At 34.1% G+C, this 12,849-nt stretch overlaps 1 protein-coding gene across 1 annotated transcript; it reads left to right on the top strand.

The window, feature by feature from the left end:
* The first annotated feature begins 10,879 nt into the window (after positions 1-10,879).
* On the top strand, positions 10,880-12,538 carry LOC141684311 (RING-H2 finger protein ATL52-like). Its single transcript, XM_074489226.1, has one exon. It carries the CDS (start codon positions 11,017-11,019, stop codon positions 12,121-12,123), a length of 1,107 nt encoding a protein of 368 aa, XP_074345327.1. The 5' UTR covers positions 10,880-11,016; the 3' UTR covers positions 12,124-12,538.
* Positions 12,539-12,849: the final 311 nt, after the last annotated feature.

The following is a 12,849-nucleotide window of genomic DNA, read 5'->3' as shown; positions in this document are numbered from 1 at the left end:
AATATTTTGAAGGAAATGAAGTTATGATATACTTCATTAAGTCCCGATATATATATATACACCTATATATACATACATTTCCTGAAAACCTCTGTCATGTAAAGTATGAACAGAGTTTGAAACATCCAATGAATTTTGGAAAGGAAAAGAATTTTGGCATAAACCAGATATCTTGCTAATCAGGCAAAGATACCAATAAGTAACCTTTTCTACTAGTAGATGGACGAATTCCCCACTGGTCATCACCCTGGTCACAATAGGACCTTATGCTGGACTGCCACTCAGCCACTTATGCATTTGATGGACTCCCACTGAGCCACTTACACTATCATGGACGCCCACTGAGCCCATGTTGCTTATGCCGACTCGATAGATGGACTTACTTCCCGAACGTTGGGTAAGTAATCAATTCATTTACCAAAACAGCAACCTCGTTGCGAATATAAAATACACCACTGAGCCGGATTCCCCGGGTTTTGAGCGAATATTTAAATCCCCTTTGAAAGGAAGATCTTAAATATAAAAATGAGTTTTGGGATCCGCTCTAACTTTTAAAAATCATTTTGAAGACTCGAAAACATTTTTAAGAATGTTTGGAGTAATACTGATTTATTAAAATAAATCAGTCCCGATATGAAAGAAATATCTGAATATTATTATTTAAATAATATTCCCATAAGAATAATTGAGGTAGAAGTTGGAAAACTTATACTTGAATGAATAGCAAATAATCAAAGATATACTTATACGAAAGTAATATCTTTATTTGAATAATCAAAAATAAGTTTGATTATCGACACCTTATTCTTTAATACATTAAAGAATATTATTAAGTAATAAGCGGAGTCATAATACCTCGAATTAATACTATAAATAATATTCATAAAATAAAGGAGTCATACATCCTCAAATGAATATCCAAGTAATATTCAATAATAATATAAACTGAGTCATAAGCCCTCGAATGAATATTCAAATAATATTCAAATAATAAAATAAACTGAGTCATAAGCCCTCGAATGAATATTCAAATAATATTCAAATAATAAACTAAACTGAGTCATAAGCCCTCGAATGAATACTCAAATTAATATTCAATTAAGTAAAATAAAGGTATCGAATAAACCTTATTCGATCAATAGTTTTAAAAACTATATCCATATATATATAAATATATATATATATATATATAATATACTCGGGAACATCGACTCCCGGTTTAGAAATATGTTCACCTTTTATCCCCTATACTAAGGGTATACGCAACTACTTGCTTATTTCTAGCATAGGTATTATGCAACTATAAGCATTGAAATCAACAGATAGATAACCAGATTACGAAACAGACATGCATATATACCATATCAGCATGCTCCAATATATCGCAAAATTTGCTAATAACAATCATGCACTATCACAAGATAATGCATATACATATATTTACATCACAACAACAGTATATCGGGTAGAAAACTTGCCTGAGCGACTGGGGGTTACGAATGGCTCGGGACGAGTCTGGTAACCTATAAACAACAAGTAAGTTGGAATTAAACCAAAGTCACTTGTAAATCTATACTTTAACTAACTTAGACTCTAACGCTTGTTTTGCGCTTACTGATTTTCTCAAGTCACTCGAGTACCCTCGGCTCCACCATTTTTAATAAATTAACCATTACGAGTTTTAAGGCGATTCCTTCGCGAGTGTCTTACCAACTGCCTAACACTCTTACCATAATTGTTTTATACATTAATTAACCCTTTTTGGTCTTTAACCTATGTTTCAAAGTAAGGCAAGGGGAAATGTTTCGTTCGCGAAACACCGTTACTTAAAACGGTCGTTTCTCCTAAACCGTGCATCGGAATCGAACGAACTACATATCAAAACGAAGCTCGTAACACGAGCTATCTAGACATGGCAATGTTCATAATCTAGCAGGGGGTTCTCGGGTCCTAATTTTATGCACAAAAAACAGTCTAAAGAAAACCGGGCGTTACGACGGCTATGTTTATGTGATTTCCCAAATTTAAACCATTCAAAACCAACCACAATTCAACCTCAAATCAATCATACAACCAACATCCATCCAAACCACATCATAACAGCCCCAACAAATCCACATTAACAATTTATACTTATTCCCCACATGAACTAAAAGCTTTACTTAGGTTCATTAACTAATAACCAAGATTTCCAACTCCAAAAATATCACAAAATCAACCCATATCTAAACACACAATAATCATGCCTCTCACCAACTAAACTACTCATAACAAGCTTTAAACATGATTACAAACCCATTACACTAACCCATCATCTCAACATTAGGAAATCTAAACAACGAACTTAAAACTAAGATCATGAAGAGTTATACCTTCCTTGAAGCTTTTAATCCATGAAAGATCCTTGGAATGCCCATGGAAGCCTTAATCTAACCTCCTATAAGCTTGTTCTTTCAAAGAAATCAAGAACACAAAAATTAATTTCAAGAAAGTACTATTCACCATCTTCTTCCCTGATTTCTAGAAAAAGATTGGCTTGGAATTAGAAGCTTAAACTTATAGGAAGTATGTAACTTAACTAGGAGAAGCTAGGATAGTTACCTTGTAAAATAGCAAGTGGAGGAGCTTGGACTTCCCATTTCTTAAGAAAGAAGCCGAGAGCTTCATGAAGAAATGGAGGGTTTGGTGTTTTGTGATTTGTTTTGCTTGGTTGCTAGGTTTTTGTTTTGTTTTAGGTCAATTACCCATTTACCCTTGATTTTGTGTGGTTAATATTCCACCACATTTCCTTCCCTCTTATGTCATGCTTGCATCACTTTGTGATGTCATCACCCCTCCTTTGTCCTCTTTCTATTGGTTGGATGACACCATCCTCTCTTATCCTTTTGATTAACTTCCTAATTGTTTGCCTAATGACCGCTGATCTGTTATATGGTTCGCTTAACTTTCGTTTTCGTTTATCGTTTGAAGGATCATACCCGGGATCTTATTACTTAGGTTCCCTTAACCTTTCTCAATACATTATATTCCTTTTTATGACCCTCTATTATAATCCTTTAATTTAAATCCTTTTCATCCTGTTACCTTATACTCAATTCTCTCCGTATCTAGTGGATTTCCGGGGAAAAATCAAAGTGTTCAGAATTGGATTCTGACGATCTTTACATACACTTATATACCATATAGAGTACTAATAAAATCTCAGAATATCCATATCAGAACCCCTACATAGTATGGCATGAAAAGTTTTCTCATTCAGCAAAAACACTATTCATAAGGGTTTCAAAAATTTCCAAAAATTGGGGTTATTACAATTAATCACTCTCATAAAGCATGTGGTGTTTCTAATTGTATGTCTTGTGCTTTTAATATGATGTATGCTTATTTTAATGGTAAGCATATTTCTAATGATAAGACTACTCCTCGTCAGCATGTGAATAACAAGAAACATGATAGGTCTAAGACTGCTAGTCCTTCTAAGGCTAGAAAGGAGACATTTGTGCCTAAGCTTAAACAGAAATTTGTTAAGGCTGTTTACAAGGTCAAATGTTCAGTCATTGAGAAAGTTGAGGCAATTAAAATTAAAAATGTTGTTTTGCCTGACAAAGGACAGTTCTACAAGTATGCCGGGCCTAACCAAGTTTGGGTTCCGAAGAAGGTCTAATCCATTTGTAGTGCATGGCATGAAACAGGTGTAACCGGTAGTGTGGATTCTTGACAGTGGATCATCAAGACATATGACCAGAGATAGAGCCCTGCTATCAAATGTGGATTGAGAAAGCTGGCCCCCTGGTTACCTTTGGAGATAACAGCAAAGGTTTATATGAGGGATATGGCTGTTTGCAAGCTGGGAATGTTATCATTGTAATTTTGTATATTGTGCTAGGTTATTATCAGGAAGCAGTATCCAACATATAGCACCAGTGACGAGACTTGGGAATATTACGACATATCAAGCACCTGCTGCACATTACACTTGGAATTGAACTCTAGTAAGATGTGTACAAGTGTACTCCTGTTCGGTGAGTCAAAAGAGGAAGTCAGTGCACCACAGTTCATGGACTTTGCAGTTGCAGATCTATTGGACTATGCAATCTCTTCTTCACAATCTCACTTCAGGTTGGTATGAACTAGTATACTGCTCAAGCAATCGTCAAGGACATGGTATGGCACTCTAACTGCAGTTACATTTTTATATGAATAAGTAGAGTCGTCATATTAATAACTATCTTATCACTAGGCACAAACATATTGTTTTATATGTGCAGTGGTATATTGATAATGCTATCATTGAACTCAAACTTCTTTCTACATTAGTGATTTTTTTATTTCATGTAAAATCTTTTGAAATCACTATTGTAAATCATTTTCTCTCTATTGCCATATGTTCTGTGATACAGGTTCAGTCTCCAATGACTTTCTTTCATTGACAGTCATGAGGTTGAAAACCCACAACGTCTATCCCAGACTATAAAGACAAACACAGAAACAAAACCAACCAACACTCTCTTACCACTAAATGTAGTATGAATGAGTGTGAGGGAGATAGTGCCTTGGTGCACCACATAAGGAAGGTTCTGTAGTCAACCCAGTAGCTCTGTCTCCTACATAGATGAGTAGTATTTAAACCGAGACAACTGCTAGCCCCCATACATCTTCTCAAAAAGATGTAATGGCTGAAAAGGCACAAAAACAGTTACTAGATTCATTCTCTCAACAGGGTGCGTCTATTGAAATTTTCCTGTCGGCCAGGGTATCCGATGTAGTGTCACCACTTCAAATATAAACAATTCTTGATTCACAAGGAAAGGTTACACACACAAATGATGAGTTGACGGAAACAAGAGTTTCGACCATTTTAAGGTCAGATTCGATTGTTTAAGGTTCGTTAATGGACCGATTGCCTTTACAGGTGTTAGGAGAGGATACTGATCCAAAAGCCATATGTCAGTGGTCAGTGTCTACCTCCCCAGGCTTAAATCCCCTGGATGCATCTGCGGATAGTGGATCTGACATAGGTGCAGATCGGCAACTTATTGACAATGATTCAGATATTACCTGATGAGTCACAAGGAAATGTCTTCACAGACATTAGAAGGGAACTTTGATCTTTATGCTAAATTCGTTGGATCATTGTTTACCTTCCTAGAATTCAAATCTGGAACCCTAAAAGGGAAACTAGCAACTTGTAGATTATGACTCAGATTCATTTGACGAATTTAACAAGGATGGGGATTTGCGAACTCCCATTGCACCACATGTGACCTCCTTAAGGATGGCTAAGGTGATTTTCCTTGCAGGTACAGCTGGAATATGGAGCTATGAGAGGAGTGATACACTTGTGAGAATGAGTGTAAACACGAGTGGAGAGAAGAGTGAAACACATGTGAGGTACACTAAACAGAATCACACACTCACAGTGAGGAAGAAAGAGAAACTACTTGTTATTTCTTTTCCAACCAAGTGAATATGAGAACTCCTTCAGACGACGGCATACATTCCTTCTTTAAGGGGGAGATAAAAGCTTAAGTAATAGTTTGGAGGATTCCTCAACTAAGGGGGAGAAATAGCAGGGAGTAAGAAAAAGATCCAACATGTACACTACACCACACCATTGTTGTTTGTAACTACGGATCCTATTGTACGGGAGAGGTGGTAAACACAAGGTGATTTTCTAGTAAGGGAAGAAGCTGTTTTCTAAAAGGGGAGTACCATTGGTTTTTATCTACGGATTCTATTGTACGGGAGAGGTGGTAAACGAAGGTGATCTTCTTTAATCAGTTGATTCTCATAGGGGGAGAAGCAAGAGAGATATGGGCTTCTCAACAGGAAATGTGGTTGTACAAATGAAGATGAAACTACTTGAAGATATGTTCAGTCTAGAGGAACATCTATTTGGAATCTGGAAAATGTTAAATCTAGTCCATAACTTTTCTGCTATTTACTTTGCATTTCTGTTTATATCTTTTTCTTATTTGTTAGTTGAGTTATCATCTAGGTATTTGTGTGTTATTGTCTAACAAACAAATAGGGGGAGATTTTAAGGCATATGTCATAGCCTATTTGTATATTCGAGGATTTAACTCAACTCAAATAAGAATGTAATAAGTAAATAGTGGTATCAGTTCCCTGACACCTTGTTTCCAGGGCATCCCATATCTCCTTTGCAGTCTTGCAGTTTATTACCATGTTTGACATTACATTATCAATGGCACTATGCAGTAAGTGTCGTACCTTAGCATCCTTAGCAATTGATGCGATATCTTCAGCAGTGTAATCACTCTTCTCCTTTGGTACAGTCTTTGTTGCTTCACCTGCAACTGCAACCGCGAGCTTGGTTGGTTTGTGAGGCCCTTCCTTGATTCTATCAAGATATTCTGGATCTGTTGCTTCCAAAAACATGGTCATCCTCACCTTCCATATGGGATATTCAGATGGTCTCAATATGGGAACTCTGATGGTCTCATACCGACTTTGAATTTGTGTCTTTGGAGGTTCTTCAGTTTTGGTGGGCTTAGTTGGAGTTTCTGTATCAGACATGATTGTGTTTGGATCTTAAACTGTTTGTGTGTTAACAGACAGGCTCTGATACCACTTGTTAGGTCACACACACACTGTAGAGGGGGTGAATACAATGTATAGTACAATCAAATCGAATTTTAATAACTCAAGTAACAGAAAACAAACTTTATTGAAACAATAAACTCTGTTACAGTATGGAACTGTTACCTCTCTGTAAGGCATATGTCATAGCCTATTTGTATATTCGAGGATTTAACTCAACTCAAATAAGAATGTAATAAGTAAATAGTGGATCTACCGTCAAAGAGATCTCACAGAGTAACATCTGTCAGAGGATTCAGAAACAGGGTTCATTTACAGACTTGAGGAATTAATTCACTGGAAGAAGTTCAAGAAATTGATCATGCCTCAGTGATATAAATCAAGATTGTGGATTTAATCAAGTGACAGAGATCTCGTCAGAGTATCATTAATTAAAAGAATTTAATCTGAAGAAAATCAAAGTGTCAAAGTCAAGACATGAAGAAACGTCAAGGAAGTTAGTCACTCATGAACCAGACAGTACATCGAGTGTCAACATTGAAGTGGTGGAATTGATTCATAATTGACAGTAATTTTCAGAAGATTTTCAGAAGAATGGTTGCTGCTCAAGATTAGTATTAATTCTCTATTAATTAATTAAGTCATATAATTTAATTAAGAAAATAAATTATATCTGTAAAGATTAATTTATTGATTAATTGAATTAAATGATTAATTAATTCAGAATTAATATTAAGGATTTTCAGAATTTTTATTAGATTAAAATTTATTAATAATTCAGTAAGACGATATGATTTGAACTACTATGACAATCGGTATGACAATTGATAGTCATACCGAAAGTCTTGCTAGTTCATTCTGATTGTCTTGCTAGCTATTGGGATTGTCTTGCTAGTTCAAAAGGATAGTCTCACCGAAAGTCCTACCAGTTCAAATGGATTGTCATGCCAGTTCATTTGATTGTCTTGCCGAAAGTCTTGCTGATTCAACTGGATTGTTTTGTTTACTTAAACAACAGAAAGCAGATCATTTTTCAACAGAACACACAAGTCAAGAACACAGCAGAAACAAAAGTAAAAACATTTCATTTTTCATCTGCTTTATTCAAGATCAAAATTCTAGATTGTAAAGTTAAAATCCAAACCACTAGAATTATTTATCTTGTTCTTGTGTAACAATCTAGTGGATCAAAATCCCTAGAACTTAATCTCAAATCGCATTTAGCATTTGATTCTAATTATTGCAAAAATAGAAAAAGTTCATGTCGAATTTATTCTAGATTTGTAATAATTGATTTGAGATTAATCCCTTGTAACAGATACCGTTGTTGTAACACCTTTCAAGTTTAATAAAAGTTTTATTTAACTTGAATTTTGTTTCACCTTTTTATTCCGCATTTTATTCGATTAAACGGTATAGTTTGTATACAACCCCCCTTCTACAAACATATTGGGACCTAACACTCTCAGTGATGAACAAATATCACGAGAGCTGCTAGGGTTACAATGAATAATCTTCTCGAATATGATAATACTTTTAGTGTAGACCCTATGTCTGTGTTTATATACTACACAGTTACAAGATAATCGCTAATTGATATAGAATATAATTCTGCTTCCTAAAATATATCAATCAGATATCTTTTCTTCCAAGTATTCTATTCTTCATAGAATTCCTTCTTCATGCATATCGCTTCTTATGTTTGTCTCGACCTTCTTTCCTTTAATCAGCTATTGTCCTTATTTGAACGTCCTTCAGTACTTAAGTTCTGATATCCATCTTCTGATGATTATCTCCTGATAATATAAGTACTGATATCCTTAAGTCCTGACTTCCAGTAAGTACTGATTTATCCTGTTTAAGTAAGATCTGAAAACTAAACATAAATCATATTAGCCATGACATTATCAAATATATCTAACAATGGTGTTCTTGAAAATCAACATGGTGTTTTGTGAGAGAGAGAGAGAGAGAGTTTGTTGCTTCTTGAATGCTTCTCTTGGAAGATTGCTTGTGTTTGATTGTTTATTCTCTAGTATATGTCCTAGGATAGATTTATGTTGGCAAATCTTTGGACAATTCTAGCTAGCATTCCTGGGTTACAAGCTAACCTAGTTGGCCTTTTAGGTTTTAGCTCACTATTCTTAGCCTTGGATGATGATTCCTACATCTCTACCTTACTATTTGATAAAGTAACCATGGTTACTTTTCTACCATGGTTAGTTAGTGCGATACGTTATTTAATCGTTTACGTGTTTGTTCGGTTGCTTAATCGTTTTTGTAATGATTTCTCGTAAAGGGTTCGCGGCGTAAATTCTTTCGTATTTATTCTTTATGTTTAGAAGTATCGTTCTTAGATATAAATCCGTAGGGTTTTAAATTCATAATTATATTGTGATTCCCGTAATCCTCGATGGTTCGTAAATACGGTCATTTTTTAAAGTTTGTTTTCTTCGAAAACTAATAGCGTTAACATACACTCATTTGGTATAATCATGTTATCAACTCCGAAACTTAATTTCTCATGCACAACATAGTGTGGGCTAAAAAGTTTTTCCCGTATGTCAGGGTTACTATTAATTAAGCGTTTTACAAGGTCTCAAAAATTCGAGTTATTATTGTAATCTCTGGATAAAAAATATAAATTCTTTTTCTAATTTCTAATAATACATGATGAAAAGCTTAAAAATAATTTGTTGATATCTTTTTTAAATTATCTGAATGACGATAATCTAATTATTTTTCAAGTAACAATCTTAGACAAAAATTTCAAGTGCCTAATTATGTAATTAAAAAATGAATATAAATGTATTTTTATATAATGCCATATAATATTAAATAACTATAAAATTAGTTTGACAATATTAATTTGTATCCCTCTTATAAACTTTTAACGATAAAAATATAGACGATATACGAAAATCCAAAATTTTTGTTGTATATATTGAACATTATAATAATGTAATTAGCTTAATTTGAATATAAATAAAAGTTATTAAGCCGAAAATGGGAACACCAAAACTATTTCTACAAAAGTCAGGTTTTTGATTTCTCGTTAAGCCATATTTTTGGACTCCAGTCGTCCAGCTAAATTTTATGCTTCATTCATAGATTCTTGTTTCGTCCGGTAATTAATAAATATTAAAAAAATGATCTAAATCATGCAAAACCTCTGGTTCAGTTCTACTAGTTTCATTAAGTGGTTATCAAATGACCCCTTAAGGTCTGTTTCATTATCTTCTTCCTTCCCCGTCTCAGACAATTTGGTGCCTGAGTTTTTCGTTTCGATATATTTTCTTCTTTTGTTTCAACGCACACATCTTTCTTCAATTTTTTGTTGAATCACACAATCAACTTCTCCGATTTTTTCGGTGTTAGACTCGATTATCACCAATTTTGACCTATTTGACCGGAAAAATGTTTTTTCCGGTGATTTCACGTTATCAGAATGACGGCTCTCCGATTAGCGATTAGTCGGCCGATTACGAGAAAAACGCTGATTTTTAGAACCACGAGAGGAGGTTGGGCTTGGCCCAAACAGTTGATTGTAGTTTCAAACAAGTGGATTATTATATGATTGTTCTTAGTCATTGATTCATAATGAGTTAGGCCTAATAAATTTTATCGTAATCTCTGGATAAAAAATATAATATCTTTTTCTAATCTCTAATAATAGCTGGAGAAAAGCTTAAAATCATAATATATGCCAAAAATCTAATTGCATTATTATCATTTAATAAACCAAGATTAATAATGTCATCACTCCAAACGAATGGACCAAATCAAATCAAAAATCTGAGTGTATTCTAATCTAAGTCAACTTGCTAAACATATCCAAGTCGGCAGATTATACTACAGTGTCGCTAGCAAGAATAGGATTCTCATTAAATAAAGATAACTCCACTTGCCAACTAATACCTGCAATCTATGCATAGCCGCCTTGTAAGTGATTCTCAAATCCGGTATTTTCTCCTTTTCAAAATACAGTATTATTTTCATATATTTTTAATTATAATAAAAGATTGTATTTTTAAAAAAACACACCAAGTTCAATTTTTTTTACAAAAATACTATAATTTTTCTAAAAAATTACAAAAACACAAATTTTTCAAAATATTTTTACAATTTTACTATTTTTTAAAAATATTTATAAAAAATACGATATGTAAAAATTTAAACATTAATTTATTTAAAAATGTAAAATTTGAAAAAATTATATGAAACTATTGGTGTATTTCATGCACCTTCAAATTTATGCTAAAAATTATAAATAAGTGTTTTGGATTAAATAAAAGGAGTGTAAAAGTCAAAAGCTCTTTATGATCACCATTATTCTAAGCAAAACCAAACTTTAACATCTCACCTTCCTCAACTCATTCATTCCACATTTCTCATACAAAAATCATCATCTACTCTGTTTTCATGTTTTCTCCTAATTTTCTCTACTAATCTATGGCTTCATCTCATAGAAAACTCTTCCAAGATCCATTCTTTGTGCCCAAAACACAACTATGTCAACCATATTGTGATGCTATATTAAACCCTAATGGCGGCTGCCCCCCTTACTGTTTCAATGTTTGTAATTTATCTTGCAAGATATCTTTACCAGATATAGATGTTTTATCATTGCCACCACCACCTCCACCACAAGAATCACTCAGTCACCACCAGCTGCAGATTTCAACAAGGTTTTTAATATTTATCATCACCCTTGTCACATTTTTTGCAATATTTTTGTGTTTTGTGTTGTACAAGTGTTACAGAGCATATAGAAACAGAGCAAGATCAAGAATATTGAGAAGAGAGACTAGGGTGCAAACAGAGGATACTCATCAAGATTTTCTTGATGAGGATCATGGGTTTATGTTGGATCATCCTATTTGGTATATAAGAACTATTGGATTACAGCCATCTGTGATCAGTGCTATTACAATTTGTAAGTATAAGAAAGGTGAAGGTTTAGTTGAAGGAACAGAGTGCTCTGTTTGTTTGAGTGAGTTTCAAGAAAATGAGACTCTTAGATTGCTGCCTAAATGTAATCATGCTTTTCATATTCCTTGTATTGATACTTGGCTTAGATCACATACTAATTGTCCGCTTTGTCGCGCTGGAATTGTGAGTAATGTTGCGGTTTTGCCTGTTCAAGAACAGAGGATTGATGAGGCTAATGTGTTGGAGGATGATCAAGTTGGAGGTTTGCGTGACAATGGAAGTGAAAGTGAAACAGGGGAATTGGAATTCAGGGGATGCTTAAGGCTAGAAGGCGAACCGCGAGCTGAAAGCGAAAGAAAGGGTGAATTGGGAAATCTTGATCAGTTGGAGGTGAATGAAGTGATTCAACCAACAAGAAGATCAGTTTCTATGGATTTTTCATCAATAAAATCTGGTGAAATAAGGGTTGTTTTAAAGAGTGTTGTTGATGGTAATCAGGGAAAATTGGTGGCCAGTTCTTCATCAGAAAAGTCTGAGCAGAATGAACCATCTTCAATTAAAAGATCATTTTCTTATAGTGGGAAAGTTATGTTGTCAAGGCACAATAACAGCCAGAGCAGGAGCTGAATTTTGCCTTCTTCAAGTACCATATATCAGGCATCTTTAAAATGAGATGTCTAGTGAAATGTCTCAAAAAGTTGAGATTTTTTCGTAGGTCTTAGATTGAATAAGTTAAACACTGGTTGTTTTAAATTTTGTACTCACTTTGTCCGGTAAGAGGAGCCATTCTTCACCAGGACCGGAGATGGTACTAAATTTCGCGGACAAAGGTAGTACATGTAAGTGATCAGGAAGTGGAGTGTATATGCTCAAGATATTGTGTTCGCTATGTTTACATATTTGTGTGTTCGTCTAATAAGAAACAAGGAATGCAATCTGTATAAACAGCAGTATAAATGTCGGGATTTTGGTTTCTTTTCCATGGTGTATCACTTATGAAATTGAATATATAAACATATGAGCTTCTTGTGCTTCTATTTGATTTCGCGACTCTATAAATTTGAATGTTTGATTGAAATTTACTCAAAACTTATGATTGATTATTCTGGTAGCAGCAGCAGTTTTTTTAACTATCTAGTAGATTCAGTATAGTCATCGGTTTAGTGAACAAAGTGCCTAGATATCCGCCTATATTAAGCTTCACAAGTTACAACCGGTTTTCAGTGAAAATTATGGGATGAAAATCTGATTCGACATAAATTTTAATAGTATCAAGAATCTGGAAACTATACGGAAATTTTGAAGAACAATGGTGTAGGTGTACACTTGAAGTCGTATAATCTATTTGTGTTT

The sequence above is a fragment of the Apium graveolens genome, chromosome 9 (genome assembly GCF_009905375.1).
Source record: "Apium graveolens cultivar Ventura chromosome 9, ASM990537v1, whole genome shotgun sequence".
Lineage (NCBI taxonomy): Eukaryota > Viridiplantae > Streptophyta > Magnoliopsida > Apiales > Apiaceae > Apium > Apium graveolens.
The sequence above is the reverse complement of the archived record's forward strand: the minus strand, read 5'-3'. Positions and strand labels throughout refer to the sequence as shown.

Bases quoted from the DNA above. Each gene is read 5' to 3' on its own strand.
- LOC141684311 (XM_074489226.1), top strand. From the start codon at position 11,017: ATGGCTTCATCTCATAGAAAACTCTTCCAAGATCCATTCTTTGTGCCC.